At 34.2% G+C, this 22,383-nt stretch overlaps 1 protein-coding gene across 1 annotated transcript in view; it reads left to right on the top strand.

Moving 5' to 3' along the window:
- CUNH8orf34 (chromosome unknown C8orf34 homolog) overlaps nucleotides 1-22,383 on the top strand; it is a 358,931-nt gene that overhangs the window by 273,204 nt on the left and 63,344 nt on the right. The window contains 2 exon segments of the mRNA XM_010611479.2: nucleotides 3,969-4,054; nucleotides 8,972-9,048. Coding sequence (XP_010609781.1) covers nucleotides 3,969-4,054; nucleotides 8,972-9,048 — 163 coding nt within the window.

Below are 22,383 nucleotides of genomic sequence, written 5' to 3'. Positions count from 1 at the left end.
TACTTCCAAGTTTTACCTATTACAAACTGTCACTATAAACATAGGTGTATGTACATCACTGTGATGTGATTTTTTTAATTCTTTTGGAAAGATACCCAGCAGAGGGATGGCTGGGTCAAATGGAAGCTCTACTCCCAGCTCTTTGAGGTATCTCCATATTGATTTCCATAGTGAGTGCACCAATCTGCACTCCAACCAACAATGGAGAAGGGTTCCTTTCTCCCCACAGCCCCACCAACATTTGTTATTGTTTCATTTCTTGATAGCAGCCATTCTTTGTGGGGTGAGGAGGAATCTCAGTGTTGTTTTCATCTCCATTTCAGAATGACCAGTGATGTGGAACATTTTTCCATATATTTACTTGATGCTTTTACTTCTTTGTCTGAGTAAAAAAATAATATTTAAGAGTCTTTGAAGAAATAAAAGCCTTAAAAGAAAACTGAGAAAAGCTGTATTCATAGAATCAGTCAGATATGTAGGACAGAGAGAGGCCACAGAGAATAAACAGCGACAGCCTCAAGAATAATGTGTTTATACAAGGTCAAATAAAAATAAGCTCAGCACAGTTTCCATTCCATATGACAATTAACTGGTCTGGCAGTCTTGGTGTAAGCAGTTTTCCCAAAATAGTTGGGGAAGAAATCCAATTAAACCAGGTTGAGGAGGGCATGAAAACTGTTGAAGTAAAGGTAGTATAATGATGAAGAATAATTTAGGAGTTTGACTCAAAGAAGAATGCACAAGAAAAGGCAGCAGGTAGACCAAGATAATTTGGGGAGGAGTGTGTGTGTGTGTGTGTGTGTGTCTGTGTGTGTGTGTTTCTGTTTAGGGCTGAAAGAGAAGCGAGTTTGTACTGTGGGGAATGATGCTGGACTTAAACAGAATGAATAGAGCAGATTGCAAAATAGATTGAGGACCTTTAGGGAGATAACATGTTAGGACACAAATTGCCAACCCAACGGATATCTAAGCCTTACATAGGGGAGAAGGGCTCCATGTCTCCTGTGAATTGGAAAATTGGTGAATTATTTGAATTGCAAAAGCAGTTGAGAATAATTATGGGATAGCATGTGAGGGGGAGTTGAAAGTCTTATTCCTGATTACAACTTTTTTTTTCCTAAGCGGTATAAAGGAGAAGTGATATTTTTGAAAGAAGCATGAAAAATGCAAGAAAAACAATCCAGAAGCCCAAGTTTAAAGTTGGAGACAACTGACTGGTATTCACCAATTCAAAGTTTTCTTCAGTACTGTTAGACACCTGCATAAAAATAGTGGTTCACATGGGATCGGGGTCTAGTTAAGCAGGAATGACAGAAGGACAAAGGGCAAGGGGGCTCACAATGGGTTCCAGATAAATAGGGCAGAAAAGGATTCAGGAGAAACCAGATCTGTAGGAGAGTGAGATTGTGAATGAGCACAAAAGTAAGTTTGTTTTTGGAAAACACTGGATTTATAGATTTCTGATATGGAGCAATTCTTTGCAGTTTGTCCTTGGAATACGAAGTAGAGGAATGACTTCAGATTGAGGAAGTCAAAGGATTCTGAGGCCCAGAAGTAGATATGTATGAATACCAAAACACTCAGCATCATGAGGATAACTTAGGTTGAGGGAGAAAATTGAGCCAGAGCAGGATCTTAACAGGTAGAGAGAAGAAATGTTAGTATATACAATCCTGCATTATCTGTGTTTGAGAGGTAAGGCAGCTTCCTTTTCAGATGTGGTTCTGTAACATACCTTTTCTTCTCTTTTTGGTATTGGATATTGAACCTATGGCCTTGTACAAGTTGTGCCATTGAGCTACAATACCAGCTCTTGTTCTATAATACCCTTGGAGAAGAAAACAATTTCAATATGAAAAGAGGAGCAGGAAGCATCCCGTCAGTATTTTAAAAATAAGGAAATTTGTTAATTGTAAGAGTGCCTTTACAAAGTAGAGAGAAAAGGTTTGGAAATATGAGTAAAACTCTAGTGGTTAAAAAAAAAAGTTCCCCGCAAACAATTTAACTTTTAAAGACTATATTTTCTGGACTCGCCCAGAAAGCCTTGTTTGCACAGCACCCATTAGCCTCTTACAGAAGCAGTGCTGTGTGGACTGCAGTTAGGAAACACTGGCTGAGCAGTCAAGGAGAGTTTTCCACGACGGAACCGGTGCCAAGTCACGGTGAACACATCTCTACAGGTATCTGGAGGGCAGAGTTTGGACAAAAATGAGCCGGCTGCAAGACCACCCATTTGGTTGAGTTTTTATTTATGACCATTTGCCTTTCAACTGAGCTACATCGAGAGCTGTGTGAAATCAACAGTTATAATTTTCTTGCATCTCTACAACATTTATAATAAATGCTAAATAAATATTTTGTTCCATTGATGCTTGCAAGGGAGAAAGAAACAAAAAATACAACGTGGTTTTAAATGTCTCTCTTCTATCTTTGTCAATAATTTATTTTGTCTTTTAAGTTTTTAATGTAATATTAAAACCCAAATGTGTTGGTGCTTCTGTGAATTTTTAATAATAGCGATTACTTCCACCTTTCAATAAATCATGCACCTACATTCATAATATTGATGGAATGATCTCTAACTCAAAGAGCTCAAAAAGACTATTTGAAATTGTTGATTAATGTCGTAGCTTTTCTAGTTAATTACTGGAAGAGATTCAAATGAAAAAATAGGAAAGATTTGAAAAATATGTAGCTAATTCATTGAAAGGAGATTTTTTCAAAGTAAAACTTTCAAAAATTACTTAAAGTATGAAATACATATGAGGCTAACCAAAAAGTATTACAGTTATCAGGAATTTTTCTTTGAGATTTCTATAATTACTTTATATAATACAGTAAACTTAGCAATATGTATACAAAATAACATAGTACAAATGCACATAGAAATGGAAGAACTTAATATAAAATATTGAGTACAATTTTTTTATACTTATTGTTACACAAAAGGTAAAGAGAAAGATTTGGATATTTGCTTAAATTTTTAAAAGATAAAAGCAAATTACTATGACTTCCCACTATGGTATATAAAAGCAAAGTTATAAAATGGTTGTGAATTATAACATTTGATCATTATATAACTATTCTATAGTTATTGTACTTGTATTTTTAAGAAATTTCCTTGTTTTATGTCATACATTTATTACTACTTTCCAATATGGGTAATTGTCATTATTAGCTCAGCACAAGAACAAACTAAACATACTCTTAGAAACTTCGAGTCTCTGGACTGATTGTTATACTGTCTTCCAACATTAGTGGGGCTGCAGTTATTCAAAGCAGAATTCCAAAGCATGTTGCTGAGCTCTGCTTCCTTTAATAATGCAGTTTCAGAGTGTAATATAAACCCAGAGTTGCATTGGACCTTGCCAGTCCACTTTTATCACTACGGAGATGAGAAAACAGATGTTGAGAAATACACTGGTGTGAAAGAACATATACAATCCCTATCCCGAGGAAGACACAGTGTCTAAGAGAACCCCAGGTAGCTACATGCACGAGGAACCTTACTGCCACTGCCACCTGCAACACTTCAGTTTCAAATTGGTTGATTTGGGGAACAATGCTTGATAAAACTTTGTAATCATGAAAAATTGTCTCACATTTTCTGGTCTCGGGACTTAGTTTAGCACACTGTGTCGAACTTGTTTTTTTTTTTCTTCCTCTTAGTCTCCCTTTGTAGTTTCAGTAAAAACATTTGTTTTAACTGTTTCTTTCGTCAGGCTGAGAGGTAAAGCACATTGAAGCTAAACTAGTCTTGCCATGTATTTACAAGGAAAGAAGATAACTTTCCCTTAAAGCCTAGAAAGCAAAAGACCTATAGTAGAATGGCTTAGTCAACTTTTGTTTCTACTTTGAAGAAACATTTCTGATTTAAGGGTTTCGAATTTCACAGTCTTGTTCCCCATAATATATAGTTCATAATTTAACACTATTGGATATTTCAATGACTGTTTTTAATTATTTAGGCTTCAAGGAGACAACCTGGCAGAAAGGACAGAACAGACATTACAAATATTTCATTCTCCAGATGAAATAATTCCAGATTCATTGGGTAAGTTTTAAACCCAAGAATATTTATCGTATCTTTAGTGGCACTTAATGATTTGAAAACAAGAGCGAAATTAAACTAGACATTTTCTCTTGCACCACATCATTGTCAGCAGAGTCATGTGCTCACCACCAGCACACTTCTTCAGGCTGTGTGCCGGGAGGTTAAGAGCAAAGGGGAGAAGGAAGCAGGAAATGTGGATTCTCAGGACTGGCAACTGTCTTTCGGCTGCTCCCAAGACTTCGTCACTAATTAAACTAGTTTTCAGACCTTTACTTTGCATATTTACTCTATAGAAAATGAAACTTGTTATCTGCCCCTTGACATTTGAATAACTTTGACTTCGATTCTCAGATCATTGATAAATTCCATATTCTTAGGGAGAAATATCAATACCATACTTGAAAATACCATATACCTTTTCCTTCCTGCTTGTATTGAGTTGGTGTTGAATTATGGTCAATGCCACCTCGGAATTTCCTTTGTAAGTCTGCCTCTTTTTCATTTTTCCTGTTAGTATCTGGCCTATGCTTTCCTCTTCGTTCTCCATCCAGTATAACAACCTACTTTCTCCCTCTTTGCACTGTCCCAGTCCACTTTTTGTTCACTATCTTTCTGAAGATAAAGCTTTAGTATATGCTCATCTTCCGTAAGATAAATTTCAAAGTCTGTACTTATGATGTTAATGTCAGAGCACTTCAAAATGTTTGCTGAATAAGTACACAATTGCACGAAATGCACAACCAGGAACATCTACGATGCATCACTTCCTCATCAGTCACTGTGCTAGCAGGACGGTCAGTACCACTAATCAGGACAGCTAGAAACCACAGGAGAATGTTTTCCCTGAACCTGGATGGAGAAGGACATCCCAAATAAGACACAAAAATTTCTAACCATAAGGAATATAATGAAACAATATTACGCTGTACAATTTACAAAGCTTGAAAATGGAGTTTTGAATGTTTTATACCATAGAGAAACAATAAGCAAGGAGCTAGATATGTTCAATCTGATGTTAAGATGACACAATATGCATATGTATTGCAATATCCCATGACAACTTAATAATATATAGAATTTTAAAAGTTTTATCAGTTAAAATAAGTTTGATTTTAAAATTGTCTATTTTTATAAAAAATAAAAATTCAACCATATATAATTAACTCTCATACATCAAAATATGTGAGGGAAAAGACAAAAATGGGAAAACATAAACATTAATATTCAAAACATAAAGGAAAAAAATATGAGAAAATGTAAAAATGGAATTAAAGTGCTTGAACGGGGGATGGGAGGGGAGGGTGAAGAGAGGGTGGGGACAAGGGGAAAAAATGAGAACCAAGATCTGGCATGTAAAGGTACAAGATCCCAGTAATGAATGTAGCTGTACTGTCTACCTAGAATGTACCAATAAATTAAATTTTAAAAATATTCGAAACATTGTGATCCTACAATTTAATAAAGGTCAATAAATCCATAGATAAATAAATGACAAGCGAAAGTAGATATTTAGCAGAATAGAAAATAAGAAGGTACAATAAGCATATTATCTATGACTTACTACTCTACTAATGAGAGAAAGGCAGATTCAGACTGTGGTGAGACAATTGTTTTGTAACCAGTTATGTGGCATTAATTAAGAAAGCTGGCAAAACCGCAGATAGTGAAGACAAAGATGAAAGAAATTTCGAACACTAGGCAGGATATAAATAATATTGGGAAAGTTTTACATTATCTTAAAATCTTAAGCATTTATAAGGTCTGATCTAAATATATGGTGACTACTATAGTAAAAGACACATTGCCACTATTCCCTCTCAAAGTACTCCCTGTTCAGTTCAAACACACGTATCCTGATCTTGCTGCTTTCTGAAGCAGTTCTGGAGTCCTCTTTTTATGAGCATCTTTTGCAGGGTGTGATTAAAAATACAGCGAATGCTGTTTGCAGAGCCATTTAATGGAAATTCAGGTTCATAAAAAAGTCACAACGTGTCCTCATTCACCTTATTCATTCGATTCGGCACTGAGAAACTTTCGCTCTTCTTCAAAGTCAAAATGACCATAAAAGGTAAAAGTTGTGAATTACTTGAGGACATCAGAGAAGCTAGGATAGTGCGACTGAAGACATGAAAGAGAACTTCTCAAACCGCTTCAGAAAGTGGTAAGAACTATGGGATAATTACATTCAAAGCAAGGGAGAATATTTATAGGGTGATTAATAGCAGTGTGTCCTTTTCTGTAACAAACTTTTAAAAATTTAAACACAGTAGTTTTTGATCACACCATATGTACAATGCAAAGAAATTTTAGCAATACCAGCTTCATGTACCTTGAAATCTGAACAAGCCTTTATTGGTTCATGAATAGAGAAATTAACACATTGTGAAACTCTTACACTGTAGGGAGATAAATACATTTCAAACAAACACTTAGGATGGATAAAATAGAAACATGGTGGTATATGTTTAACCCTTTTTCTGAAAATATAGGAGACTGATTTCCAGAGACTGATGATTTCCATGGTATCATGGCTGATTTCAAGTGATCAACTTGCAGAGTGGCCTTTGGTTCTCTAAACCAGGTGTGAGCAGATTGTAGCTCGTCACTGAATGAGTAGTAAAAGTATAAAGACTGATTAATCCAAAGCAAGTCATAGAGTGTCATATTTATAAAACTCAAAATGAGCAAATCTTCCTAATATAGTCTTTGGGAAAGCATACATAGGTGATAAAACTATATTAAAATAAGAGAATGATAGACCCCAAGTAATAATATTATTCTCAGGGAGTAAGGGGAATCTGGGAAATGGAATAAGAAGACACTCACAGGCATATTAAGGTTTTTGAAAATGCTCTAATTTTAAAATTAGGTGCTGGGTTTGATGTGTTGATCATTGTGCTTTAAAATTCATATTTATTGTGTATTATACGTTATATAATGTGTTATATATACTTTTATATGTCAAATATTACACTTATATTACAATATCAGACAAATGTAATAAACATTTAAAGATAACTGTTACAGGTATATACATCAATGGCAGAGTAGTATAATGCAAAGAAATAATAGTTTATATATACTCAGATCTGCCATAGTCCCGTGACATGGCCAGTTCTCACGTGGTGCTCTAACCACGGCAATGCAAGTGGAGCGACAAGTTCCCACCATGGCTGGTGGTCCTAGGTTGGCTGGCTGTTGACTCTTCTAGCCTTCTGAATTCAGCCCGATTCCTTTTGGATTTTTTTTCCTTTTATGAAAAAATAAAGCAAAATTTCATAACCAAAATAATAAGAATGCTAATAATTAAAACGCTTTGTCTTGTTACCTTCAAGTAATTACTCAGAAGGGACGGGATTTAGCTCAGTGGTTCGGTGACCTGCCTTGCAGGCGCAAGATCCCGAGTTCAATCCCCGGTACCCCACCCCCAAAAGTAGTTACTCAGAGTGCAAAACATAAGCTGACAAGTTTCTAACTCTCTCTGACCAGGTGTAAGCTACCTTTCCTCCCTCTACCTCTTCAGACACTGCTCTAAGGTCATATTAAGACTCCCTGATATTGACCCCACAAAAATATTCCCTATGGCCCAGCCCCTATTTTTGTATTGCCTCATATATATTGTTTTTTCTCCCTTTAATTGGATTACATGGTTTTTGAGATTTTCTTGTGTTCTCTACCATGACTAATACAAAACTAGCACAAGACACTTTAATAACTTGAACCAATTGTTCAAATTCTATTCAATCTGCTGCAATCCGTCTATTTATATTTAAAAAAATCTGAACCCTAGGAGATAAAATAAGCTGCAGTATTCAAAAGCTATGATTGTGCCAAGTTTCCCATTGTCTCCCTATCTCTTGGTGACCATTAAGAGCTAGAAAGATTTAATGTTCTCATTTTCTTCCCACAGTACATATTTCATAGAAAAGAAAAATCTACCTCCATTTGCACAAGAGTCTAAGTGAAGCTCTTCCTTATGGGTTCATATGGATCTCGGAATAGTAATAAAAATAAGGAAATCAAGTTTAAAATCTAGTAGTTTAAATTACCCTTCTGTATCCTCTTCTGTTACTTGGGACCAAAATATATCAAAATAATGTGGGGTTCTGTTTGTCTCCAGACTATGAACCTTTTTCTTTAGACCTCCATATTTTTCAGGTTTTTTCTAAAATGTTTACTTCATAAAAAAAATTAAAAAGGGAAAAGCAGAAAATATCCTTCTTTAAACTGACTTTTTATTTCAGTAGAAGGAGTTAAATTTAATTAAGGAAGGTTGACAGCGTTTATATGGATCGTTTATAGATACTCCATGCATAAACCCTTACTGCAGACTTCTTTATAACTATAGAAGCCCATGGTGCCATAATTAATTGATTTCAACAGACACATTTCCTATATTTGAAAATCACCACTCCTCACTCTTCTATTCAGGCTAAGTAAACACAACTTCTTGTTTCATACATTGAAATGGAAAACCTGCCACCATTTATTAACAGGCATCCTTCTCTGGACCCAGTTTGCAATTTTTAATCTTATCTAACAAAGAGAACACACATTGATACTTATTTTATATAACATTTAAAGAGTAGACAATTGATGAATAAAGTGATAATCATATGAATTTACAGTAATTAGAAGAATGGAGACTGGGACTGTAGCTTGCGGTAGAGCACTTAAGATGTGTAAGGTGCTGGGTTCAACTTTCATCACTAAAAAAATATAGGACTGCTCATCAGTTTCATAAATTGCCTTTAAGATAAATAAATGTCACCGGGCACTGTATTTTAATCACAAACACATGCTTTTTCAACAACAATTAAATCACTTTAATATCCTTTTCACCAACACATTTATGTATCACAGAATTAATAAGCAATAATGAGGATATACTCTATCCTTTTTTGAAAATTGAAATAGATTCGTTACCTGGGACTGAAGAAGCACTGATGGAAGAGGTTGAGGATTTTGAGAAAGCATCTAAATTAACAGCACCTGTAAGTATATGCATTTATTTATTTTTAATTTCTAAAATAAAGTATGCCACTAGTGGGATAATCTATAAGGAGTAGGAAGTAACATTCTTTTAAGAATATTTAAAAATGTGCATACAGTATCCTCTATATAGTTACAGGTTGCTTGTATCAGGGTAATACCCTCTGTATTACAATTGTATCATAAGACTGTGTTAGGCTCTATGTGCAATTGCGGAATACTTCACTGAGATAGGGAAAGTGAATTTCTGGTATGATTAGCTGCTTACTTGTGCATATATGTGTGTGTGTGTGTGTGTGTGTGTGTGTTTATGTGTGTTTGTCAAGGGGAATTCATGAGATAAATGCAAACTACCTTTGACCTCTACAATTACAAGAAGTGCTCAAAGTGGTGGTCATGAGCTTCCAGACCTTTATTGGTACACTGAGCTGCTGCTTGGGTAACCTTGGTCATTGGGATGGCTTCACATGCATTTTCAATTTCTTCTCTAAGGACCAGCAGTGTAGTGGGTTTTCTGTGATATATGACATCTTCTAGGGTCCCCCATATGAAGTAACACCCATCTGTTGAAAAAAACATCATACTATTTTTCTTTTCCCAGAGTGTGTATATATTTTTGGTAGACTCCCTCTTTATTATGTGTTTTGCGAATCCTAAAAATTTACATAGTATTTATACATACTCTCTTTTGAGTTGTGTAGTCCATTAGATTCATGATTTTAATGAAATTCAAGCTTAAAAGAATACAGAATAGCTGAAACTTCCATATAAATTCTAAATGCAATATCTACTAAAGATTCTGAGTGCCCTAAAACTCATGCTAATGAAATCCTATACTTTCTTAAACATAATATTTAAACTGTATTCATATAGTATTTCCACATTCTCTGTGTTAGTTTGCTTGGGCTGCCATAACATAGTCCATAATAAACAACAGAAATACATTTTTCACATTTCTAAATGCAGATGTGTTGGCAAGGTTGATTTCTGCAGAGACTTCTTTCCTGGCCTTGCAGGTGGCTGTCCTCTCTCTGTCTCTCCACAGATTCTTCCACATATAAGTGCTTGTCTCTTAATCTCTTTATGGTCAGTGATACATCCCCTGGTATCACCAGTGATGCTGGATTTGGGCCCACTGTAGGATCACATTTAAAGACGCTATCTTCAAACACATTCTGAAATACTGGGGCTAGGACCTCAATACATGAGTTTTAATTGTATGGAATTCAAGTCACACCATTCTGTGAAGTTACATTACTTGATATATGGCTTGAGTTGAAGGATTTTAAGGACACCCTGTTTTCTTTCTTTCTTGTTTTTCCCCTTTTTATTGACTGTATTGGTGCATTCTAGGTATACAGTACAGCTACATTCATTACTGGAATCTTGTACCTTTACATGACAGGTCTTGGTTCTCATTTTTTCCCCTTCTCCCTGCCCTCCTTTCACCCCCTCTTCCCCTCCCCCTTTACAAACACTTCATTTCCATTTTTTCGTTTTCTCATATGTTTTTCTTTTCCCTTATTACCTTTCCCCTACCCTTCCCACTTTCCCTATACCTTTAGCCCTTTTCTTCTTATTTTACATTGTTAATTATCTCATTAGGATCTTGTGTACTATTATAGTTTTTTACACCAGAGAAACTTCAGTATATACACATGTGTGACTTATTTATTTCACTTAGGAGTATATCCTCACTTAGGAGTATATCCATTTTCCCATGAATGACTCAAATTTCTCATTCTTTATGGCTGAATAGTATTCCATTTTACAGAAAAACCACATCTTTATCCAGTTTGCAACTGATGGGCAAATGGGCTGTTTCCAAGTTTTAGCTATTACAAACTGAGCTGCTATCAACATAGCTGCGCATATGTCACTGTGATATGATTCTTTTAATTCTTTTGGAAAGATACCCAGCAGAGCTATGCCTGGGTCAAATGGAACCTCTAGCCCCAGCTCTTTGAGGTATCTCTGTATTGATTTCCATAGTGGTTGCACCAGTCTGCACTCCCACCAACAATGAAGGAGGGTTCTCTTCTCCCCACAACTCCACCAACATCTGTTATTGTTTCATTTCTTGATAGCAGCCATTCTTTGTGGGGTGAGGTGAAATCTCAGTGTTGTTTTCATCTGCAACTCTTGAATGACCAGTGATGTGGAACATTTTTTCATATATTTACTTGCTGCTTTTATGTCTTTGTCTGAGAAATGTCTGTTCATTTCAGATACCCATTTTTGAATTGGGTCTTTATATTTGGTTGGGCTGATTGTTTTTAGTTCTTTATATATTCTGGATAGTAGTCCTTTTTATAAGGAGCAGCCAGTAAAAATTTTTTCCCACATTTTAGGTTGTCTCTTAGTTCTGTTGATGGTTTCTTTAGCAGTGCAGAAGCTTTTTAATAACATGAAATCCCAGTTGTTGATTCTTTCTGCTAGTTTCCGAGCTACTGAGGATTTGTTCATAAAGTCTTTTCCTATGCCAATGTCTTCCAGAGTTCTGCCTAACTTATCTTCCAGCAAGTTTAGTGTTTCTGTTTTAATATTTAGATCTTTAATCCACTTGGATTTTAATTTAGTGCATGGTGAGAGATAAGGGTCTAGTTTTAATCTTTGGCATCCTGGGATCCAGTTTTTCCAACACCATTTATTAAAGAGGCTATCCTTCCTCCAGTGGGGATGGTCAACTCCTTTGTCAAAGATGAAGTAGCTGAGTACATCTAGAGTTGTTTTGGTAGGACACCCTGTTTTCTATCGGACTTCTTAGTAAAACTGATTCTAAAAATTCCTGATGAAATTAGTGTATCTTTCCTCACCTGTCACTTTCTCATTGTAGCTTCCCTTCATTTTTCTTGATAGCACTTGACAGCTCTGCTATGCTGCATAATTTAATTATGTGTTATGTATATTGCCTGTCTCCTTCTATCATAATATGTGATCTATAAGGACAAGAATTTGTGTCCATTGTTTTTTATTTAGAAGTATATCCTAGAAGTGTACCTATCCATGGCAGTCCCATTGTTACCTATCTGTTGAATGAATGACATAGCTTAGCAATAATTCCTTACCATTAAATGAAAAATATTATATTTCCCCTTATTATAAACTGATGAAACCTTAGGAATAGGACCATGGTGACCATGTAGTTCAGCAACTTTCCTCCTTATCTTAGAATTCCAAGTTACTGCGCATTTTCATTTCGTGCTAGGAGATCCATTTCATAGGGAAGAAAACAGCTCAAAGAAGGTCAGCAGCTAGACCAAAGTCTCAAAGCTAAAGGAGCAATGAGGTCAGAAATTGACCACTGATAAATTTTCTTTCTGCTGTATATCTTGAATATTTCTTATGTGGATTTCCGTATTCTCCCCCTCAAGGAAAACTTTCCCACAGTTTACTCCCATGTAAGATTTTTTTTTTTTTTTTTTTTTTTTTTTTTTTTTTTTCTCACAGCTGCTTGTGGCCATCGATCCTAGTTCCACTCCTGGAGTGATAGCTTAAATCAGCTCCTCTTTCACTTAAGTCATCTTCAGATATTAGAGGCTGTCAGCATGTACCATCTAAGACTTAAATTTTTCAGTCAGCACCCAATCCATTCCTTCAACCAATTATTACACTGTGTAGTTTTCAAGTAATTTAGTACCTCTGGTATTTTCTCTGAATGTATTCTTGTCTGCCAAGTCCCTTATAAAATACGAGCTATGCCACAGCCAAATCCACAATTCCAAATAATGTTCCCACATCAGAGTACAATTGAATATGTGCCTGGGACAAATATTATTTTTGGATTATAATCTAGGGTTACATTAACTTTTCTGAAGGAACATTCTGGCATTTATAAACTTCAGTATGTGTCCACAGTCTCTTGGTGATAAATACTCTTTGTCATTCGGGCTGAGATGACCTATCATTCATCACAGTTTGTAAAGGTTTGTTTTATCAGCTGTGAATTCCACCAAAGTTCAAACTTCTTTCTCATGTCTAAAAGATGTATGTTTTCTGATCATTTACTCAAATCAAGATATATCCTGGCCATAGTTTTTGATTTGCTTAATAATACCTAATAATCCAAAGGGGGGAGAAGAAAAAATTAATCAATTTTTTTTGTGTGAATGATTTCAAATTGGCTCTTAAAGATTTTGCGTTCTTTCCACAATGCTCACATAATGCTTTCCTTGTGCAAATATTTTTGGAGGTCAATTTTATTTATTTTCACTTATCATTTATTAGTTGGAATTCTTGAAAATTCTTTAATTCCATTTAATTTCAAATTATCTATTTAAATCTCTTTGGCAATAAGTGGCTTAAAATAACACAGATCAATAAATTATTTCAGGTCCCTCAAACATGGTGACTTTTAGATGTTAGATGCTTTAATTATAAGGAAAACACGGGTACTCTTAAAAGTTAATTATTTTAGAATAATTAAACTTTAGATTCCCTAAATATTCCTTTAAATTGTTCCTGTAATAATTTTGGGATAATATTTTTAGTACATCAAAAGGCAAATGTCATTTTAAGTGTTAATGGAGAACTGGAGCAAAAGAATTTTTTATTATAGTAAGAAACAAAATATTTCCAAATAAGTTTTGAGTCATATCCTGCAAAAATATAAACATGACTCTAATACTGAAAGCGATTTAAAGAAGTTTCAACACATGTTGCCTCCATTTGCTGACATCCCCTGCTGGGTATTGTGCATTAATATGTGGCTAGCAGACTCTTGGAAACTATTTTCCCTTTTGGCTTACTCTGTGCTTTGAATGTTTCTTAAATATTTTGGGACAGTTACAGTGAGGTAAAGGAGATATTTGGATTTAGATGTCTACCCTTTCCCAAATAAGCAAGTCATTCTATACTTTCACCTCCCTCTCTTTTTATGTTCTGCTTTCTCTTAGCAAACATACAGCCTATGCAGGCTAAAGCTGGATTTGTCAGAGAAATTCATTCACTATAAATGAATCAACAAAATGAAACAATGAGGAAAAAAATGCCAAGCTGATTGCGACTGTCTCACAAATACAACAACCACTGTTTTCTATTAATGATTGATGAAGATTTGCTATACATGAATTCTTGAATTCCACAATTCCTATGGCTTTCTCAGTCTTAAATTCAATTTTATTTTAAAGGTATTGAACATAGACATAAAGAAAAGATGAAAAGATAATTAGGAAAAGCATTTGGCTTTCAAATCTTAGTGACTTTTTTTTTCTTTGTAAGTTATGTGTTTATTTATTCTCTAATCAGTACTGACCAGTTTTTCAACTGCGTCCCCTAAGAGTTTCAGTATTGGGTCATGATTTCTTAATTAAATTATAAGAAAGTGTAAGAGAAGGACCTTGTAGGAAAAATTTCTTAAAATTTCCAGAAGTTAATAAAACTTTCAGTTTTCCTCAAAAGACTCTTTATATATTTGGAGAGATATGTAAAATTAACTAGAATGAAGATAGTTAATGATATGACTTACCACATTTAAATTATTAAGCAATTTATATGCTTTAATGTCAGTGGTCTCTGAATCTTTGCAGTTTTATGACATCACTTTATCCTTGAGGACCCTACTGTGAAGTAAGTAGTACTTAGTTCCTGATGAGCATATTGATATTCTAAGATCTTGTGATTTGTCCCTGTTCAGATAGAGAGGTCAGAACAGAACTCAGATTTTCTAGGCTCCAAATGCTCTTTCACTGAACTTGTCAGTATCTATAGAATTATCACACCTTTAGGTATTGTTGTTGTTTAAAAGAACATACAGTATGAAAGGGGTAGGAATTATATAAACAGTGGCCAATATCAAAGATAGAATTACTCACTAGATTAATAAGATAGTTTAAAAAGCAAATTTGAAGGACTGGATCATGAGAGGTCAATTTTTATGAGGGACAGGATCAATGAATTTGCAGCATGTTAGTCTTTCTTGTGTGGTTCACTTGGGGAGGTCTGAGAAACAGGGCAGCATGACAAGAAGTGATCCTGAATTTTGGAAAGTACTGAGGAGAAAAGCAGAAAAGAATATACTACCTGTCTAACACGTTTCCTGTGGCAAACTTTGTATAAAAGTTAAACACTCCAGTGATTCTAGAATTAGCTTGGCAAAGTACTGTCTTAGTTACTTTCTTGTTGGTAGGACACCGATACCCAACACTCACAATTTAAAGGAGGAAAGATTTGTTTGTCGCTCACAGTTTGTAGAGCTTTCAGTCCACTGTTGGCCAGCTCTGAGGCAGGGCAACATGGTGGAGGAGTGTTACTTATAGCATGGAGGCAGGAAACAGAGAGAGTGATCAAGAGAAAAGGAAGGGATGTACACTGTTCCAGCTAGAGCTCCCCTCTATCCATCTCCTCCAAACACACACACCATTTAGCTAATCCCCTTATGAGCATCAAGTCCACCTATCTGTTCATCTACCTAAAGCACCACCTATGAGTTCATGAGGTTTTGGGGGACATCTAGATACCAGCCATAACAAGTATATACTTAGCTAGATCACAGATAAATGTAATTGCTTTTAAGTTCGTTTCATATTGTCCTTTGTAAACCAGTAAATAAAGCCATGCATTTATTGATGCCTGAAGGACAAGGAGATAGCTTTTGTTTTCACTCTTCCTTGATTTGTCTCACTCTTCCTTGATTCTACTTCTACTCAGAGGTAATAAGGCTTAGACTTGATTGTTTGCTGTTGGAATCTTCTATATGTTATATTTCCCCAAGAATCCATGCATATGAAGTTAATGGATGAGTTAAATATTGTACTCTTGGTAAGAGCTATAATTGGGAGACTGGAACACACATACTTATGTTCATATCTTCTGTGAAACATACAACTGACAGATTTCAGAGAGTTTTGATGGCAAAGACATTGTTCCTAAAAGGGTTTCTTTTTACTAGAAATAATTACAATGAATAATTAGATCATTAAATGAGAAATCATTGTTTTTACTGGGAATAATTAGTTGATTTTTAAAAATTTTTTATTCAAGCCAATGCAGTGCCTAGATCAACAAAGAGCTTCTCCTGCATTTCTTCTCCTTGTCCAAAAGTTACTTAGCAGCAGCGTGGAAGCCTCTTATATGAAATTCTGAATTGCTTTGAGGAATTACATTAAAGGAGGAATTCCACTCCACACAATGAATGTTAATTGCCAAGACATAAGGACAGTTCTGCCATCTGCTGAAATTATGATTTTTTAATATTCAAGGTGAATACATACCTTTTATTTTTCTTCTCCAGAAGCCTGTATACTATTTTCAGGACAAATAGTGTATGCCTTCTTGAAATTCATTCTACTTTTCTCTTTCCCAGATCTTTACTCCTTCTCCTGTAAGTCATTCATAAAAAGATCTGTGCATTTGAAAATAGCAAAATGGCCACTTAGTCTTGACAGGAATATAAAAAAACTGTAACCTTTTCTTTCTAGTATAAAACAGTGATGAGGAACAGGGAACCACTAGATGATTTATTCACCTATGAATTTTGATACTTTTGCTTTATACTTTGTATTTTATTAATATTGTTATTTTTCACACATCACAACTTGATATTTATGTTTTCAATAAAATATTTTCTGAATTCTTTTTTATACTCAAATATAAATTTATAATATGTAAATTATTGCACATATTTTAAAGGACATTAAGTATAAAAATTGAATATAGCTGGAAAATAAAAATAATGTTGACAAAAAATTTATGAAAAGATGGAATTTTTTTCTTGTAGATAATTAGCATTTATGGATAAGTTGGTTAAAATAACTGAGCAATAAAGGCACTGTTCACTGAATAGGTTAATGAATTGAAAGCTGCAATTTTTTTCTTGCATTATGTATCTAGCATGGAACTATAGGCAGAAAACTGGCATTTATTAAATTAAGACAAAGCATATGTCATTCTCTTAAAAAGTGAAAAGCAAGAGAAATGAATGCTCACTATCATCTCATCAAATTGATGTAATAAATTGTAGTGGATTTTTGTCTCTTGAATATAGTGTTGAAAAATTCCTGGCAGCTAATTGTGGCACTGGATTTTCTTCAAAACATCAGTGGTTAGTAACCATTTTGCTCAACTGTGTAGGACTTTTTCTTCCAGCCAGTAGAACTGCACTTAGCTATTATGACTCACAGCCCCAGGATGCCAATAAACTTCTTGCAACTAGATGTTATAGTAGGCAAGTTATCTAACCAAATTTGGGAATCTGGTGAAATTTTTTTTTTCCTTTTGACATTTCAAGTCTTTTGATTTTTAACACATTGAAGATGAGCCCATACAATTATTATTTTTAAAAACATCAATGAGCTTTGAAAATGTAACTTCTAAATGTCACACTTGCATAGAAAAAAATGGCCTAAGATGGTAAAATATGACATAATAAATGTGCTCAACCACTGATTGTGGCTTTGGTAATTAATTGAGTCCCTTTACATAATTTCACTGTTTCTCCTTTAATAGAAGTATAACATTATCTCTTGAGATTAGTTAAATATTACTTTTACATTATTTTCAAGATAATGAGAAGAGAGCGTGGTGTAAAATACGTTGATGCATACAAACTACAACTGATTTCTGGGCAAATAATATGAAGAAGTTATATGACAACATTATTATAGTCATAAGATCCCAGTCCTGATTCCATTTTTATAAATATAAAAAGTGCAAAGGAAAAGGCATTTTGACATTTGGTATTTTGAGGTTCTATGAGAGTGACTGCTAACTGATGAAATTTTTATTTGCTTGATAGATAGATTGAAGGGAAAGAAGAAAAACAATATGGATTATGTTTGTGTGGTAAAGCCAAGTCCTATAGCTCTGAATATAAATTGTTCAGGGTGTGCTCTGAGAAACACATGGAGTTCATTCAACCCCTTAGTGGGTATAGAACAGCATCAAGTTTCCTATAAATTAGTTTCTCTTACATGTTCCATCTTCTTCATTTAAGAAAAACTACTTAGATTATATAAGATGGCTAGATGCAGTGTTTCCCTATAGAAGTGTACACATATGAGGCTTCTTTTCATCTTTCAGCTACATTAATCTTTTTTAAAACTTTATTGTAAAAAGTAGTCCCATATATTTTTAGATCTCAGGAATATGTAGACCCAAAGGAACTGAGCACATATTTATGGCCCTGTTATTATATTGATCGAATGATGTATATTAAAAGAATATTTGTGAAAAGTTATCTTCAGAACTATTTGAAAGGATGTTGACAATATTAAATGATTACCCCTTTTTAAGAACTTGAATGCTTGTAAAAATTGAATATAAACAACTTCCTTTTTTGCTTTATTTTATATAACATAAGCATATTCTCAATTAAAATTCTTCAAATTGCAGTTGGATTCTTGCATTCTTGTTTGTTTTTATGTTTGTTAAACTAAGCGCCTTTTTATTGGTTATCTTTTTAAAGTTTTAGAGGTTAATTTTAAAACTATAACATAAAATTGTCATACATTAATATTAGTGTTTTAAGTTATATATTTCCAAGTAGTTTGTTTCAGGCTTCTAAGGATCAAGAATTGGTGACGGATATACCAGGGCCTCCGTATTCCAGCCCTCTGGGTAACTTCTTGTTGTCTTATTGCTATACCATACAAATAGCCTATTCCACGACCTTTGATCTATTTATTATAAAGATATTACTAAATTTCTACATTGTTTTGTTGTGAAAAGGGTTGAAAAAATTGATTAAGTTTACTTTAGATTTGGGGGTTTAGAGAACAACTCTGCACAAAAATCATAGACAATGTCTAAAAGTCACAGTGTATGAACTATTTAAAACTTGTTAACACACTTCAGAAAAAGTACTTGGCATCTTCACCAGAATGCCGAGTTCTTTCCAGAATGAAGTATTCTCTTAAAATATATATGTGAAAAAACAAACAAAAAACTCAAAATATTAACATATCTCTATATACGTAAAATAAATTATTTTAGTCCTTTAACTTGGATATTTTGGTTTACTAGCAATGTCTTTGCTAAGAAACAATTTTTACTATATATTTGTTAAACATTTTCTCTGGGTTTTACTTTTTGTGAATTATTTTTTCCATGAAACACTGGCCATATTTCTTTTGTGTGTTTTTCCCCCTAATAAATTTTCTTTTGACTTTTAATGTTGTTTATAATAGTTTTTCTTATGTAGAAGCAATAATTTTCTCTTAAGACTTATTTCATTCCATTTGTACATATCCTCTCTAATATTAGATAAACATTTATCTTATAGCTGTTTGCATTTTTCCTTTAAATTTGTCAACTGATTTTGAGTGGATCTCAATGATCTAACAATATGTTTTCAGGTAACATTTGTTAGTATTATTTAATCTTTGAGTTAGGTATCTATGACTATAGCAAATATCTGAAATAAATCAAGTTTAAAAAGGAGGAAAAATTTAGCTTGTCTCACGGTTCCAGAGGTTTCAGTCAGTGCGTGCCTACTCTTATTGCTTTGGGCCTGAGGCAGCACAATATGTTACCATGTGAGCACTTTTTGGAGGAGTCTCATTCATATGGTGGCTGGAAAGTAAAGAGGAGAGCGGAGGCTGGGTCCCAAAATCCCCTTTGAGGAACACACCCAGTGATCTGTCTTCTGCTAGGTGCTGTTCACTAAAGGTTCTATTACCTCCCAGTAGCATCATAGGCTGAGAGCCAAGTCTTCTATACACAGGTCTCTGTATGACTTCCAAAGTCCAAATTGTAACAGCATTTCTTCCTCACTAGCTTGAGCTTTCTCAGAAAACTTATTTGCTATGTATAATAATTTGCTGTGACTACTCTTTATTGAATTCCTGTACACCAAGTAGCCAGATAAAAGACTTTTGTTTCCAAGGTAGTTAAAATCTAGGTTCTTTTAAATTATCCATTCCATTATCTGGATGTTAGAGAGTTGGTCTCCATTACTTGTGTGGTATTTCTGCTTTAGTTATTGTAGCCTTACATTGTTTATTATAAAGCAGATAAAGTATTATTTCAATTTTCTTTTAAAAAGTCAACAAATTGAAGTATCATACAATAATTAGCTTTATCTCATCCCTGAAAGATGACTTATGATTTTTAAAATATAGATTTAGTATTTTGATATTTCAGCAGAAGCTATGTGAGACTTTTACCAGAATATAAGAAAGCTTCATATTAGCTTTGCAAGGTAATTTGATTTGCTCACACACAAAGTGTTTAACCTCGTGATTCCTGCAGAGTTTCTGAAATAAAGCTTAAATAGTATCCATAAGGGTTCTGTAATTTAGAGACAGAATTTAAATCTTGTTCAGTGTATTAATGTCTCGGTCCAGAAATAACTTAAGCTTCTTGGGTAAAGAGGAAGCTGAATAATTTGTAAATAAATTTCTCTCCTGATGTCAAAGCTAGGAAAAGAAACCTATTTGTATTTCGTAAGAAATTGTGAATCAGGTGGCTGTATTTATTTTAATTAAATCTGAATTTCTGGAACATCCTCATTTCTTTTTAAAGTTTTACTGATGCTTTTAAAATGTTTATAAAGAAATTATTTGCATTTCAATCTTAAGAAAGGAGGCTTAAAAACGAATGAAGGCATACTGTAGGAAGGAATTTCTGAAAAGATCATCTTGTCAAGGATGAAATATAAATAGGTTATTGCCTAAGAAGATAAATGCCAAACGATGTCAAGGAATGGTAATCAAGAATTAGTAGATATCTGTGCTTGGAAACCACAAAACTTGAGAAATAGCTGTGTGGAGTCTCAAGCCAAAGGCCTCTTGCGTCTGTGTGGTTCCCACAGTTGTAAGTTTCTGCAGCTCCACCACTTGAAGACCAGCAGTGATTGACATGGGGAAATCAATAATACTTCCATGGATTTGTTTCACTAGATTGTGCTTCAGGTAGCTGGCAGGATGAATGAGCACTCCTGACTAGAATTTTGTAAAATACTAATCTTCACTTTCTGTCCTTTTGTTAAATGTCTCAGTTATTTAAATTCTTTTTCACTGGTATTGATATAAAAGGAAGGCATACCAATTTAATAAAGCACCTTATATATACTGGAAAATCAAGCATAATGTCCTCATTTTCTTTGGAGTTTAAAAATTTGCTCAGTAAAGATGTGTAAATAAATAGATTACAAATAAATACATGACCTTTGATGTGTTTTTGCATAGCCAGTAAGACAGACTGTAACAAATTAAACTTTTTCATATATCTTAGGGAAGTTTTCAAAGATCAATATCATTTCTATGTGCATTTCAGCTTATTAAATCACTTGTATTATTTGAAAAAACCTGGAAATAAGTACTGCTTTCCCCCTAATTTTAAAGATGTGAAAAGAATCTTAGAGAAAACATATGACACCAAATCTTTAGGCTTTTGCTGAATGTCTTTTAGAATTTTAGCAAATAGATGGCAGTGTAGCTTACAAAATACTCAACTGAATTACTTTCCCCTTTCTTGATAGTATCTCAGAGATTTCCATGAGGTCCATGAAGTAGACTCTGGGATTATCAACATGTGGATTTTTAAACCAATACCATAATAAAGTAAAAAATAGAATTTCTATTAAAATCTCACCTAACATAGTGCCAAGAAAAATGTTCAAGGAAATTTGGTACATTAAACTGAGGGAGGAAAAGTCACTGTGAGAGCCGGTAGGTGCACTCTTATTAACCACTTTTTCCATATGATTGTTGTCTTAAATGGAGCATAACTATGTGCTTTAAAAATGACATCGGCTACATGTAAAGCTTCAGTTCCACAGCTTAGCTGTCTCCCAATTTGCTGCAATCTGTTTCCCAGTATGGAAGTTATAAGATGATGTGGGTCTGAATAATTTCCATTTTCAGTATTAATCTTTTTAAAATTTTTACTACAAACATTTTTTCTTTGCAGTACTGATTATCAAATCCAGTGTGCTATATCCCCAGATTTTTTTTTCCTGCTAAGTTGTTGAAATGTCCAGGCTAGGCTCAAACCTGGGATCCTTCTGTCTTATCCTCCCGGAGCACTGAGGTAACAGGCTTGTGTCACCACACACAGCTAGAAATTTCATTTTATTTTGTTTAATCAAATAAGAGAAGCTCCAAATCCAATGTTTAAGTATAATGTGACATTCTTGTCACTGGCTATTGTATCTGTATAATTGTAAACAATGGGGCTCAGTTTGACTCAAGCTGACGTTGGAAACCAGGAGGTGTCTGTAACTATAAGACACATCTAAAACAAGCTTCCAGATAGTCTTAAAAAAAGCATTTTTAAAATAAGCTTGGAAAGCTCTTTTTTACTTAAAGAGGGGAAGGGAAGAGGAAGTAAAAATGATTAAAATATGACATATGTATATGTACTAGTCCCCAAGATGAATGTAATGTGTTTTTATATAT

Source organism: Fukomys damarensis, unplaced genomic scaffold (genome assembly GCF_012274545.1).
Source record: "Fukomys damarensis isolate Sample0158 unplaced genomic scaffold, DMR_v1.0_HiC HiC_scaffold_5, whole genome shotgun sequence".
Taxonomy (NCBI): domain Eukaryota; kingdom Metazoa; phylum Chordata; class Mammalia; order Rodentia; family Bathyergidae; genus Fukomys; species Fukomys damarensis.
The sequence above is the reverse complement of the archived record's forward strand: the minus strand, read 5'-3'. Positions and strand labels throughout refer to the sequence as shown.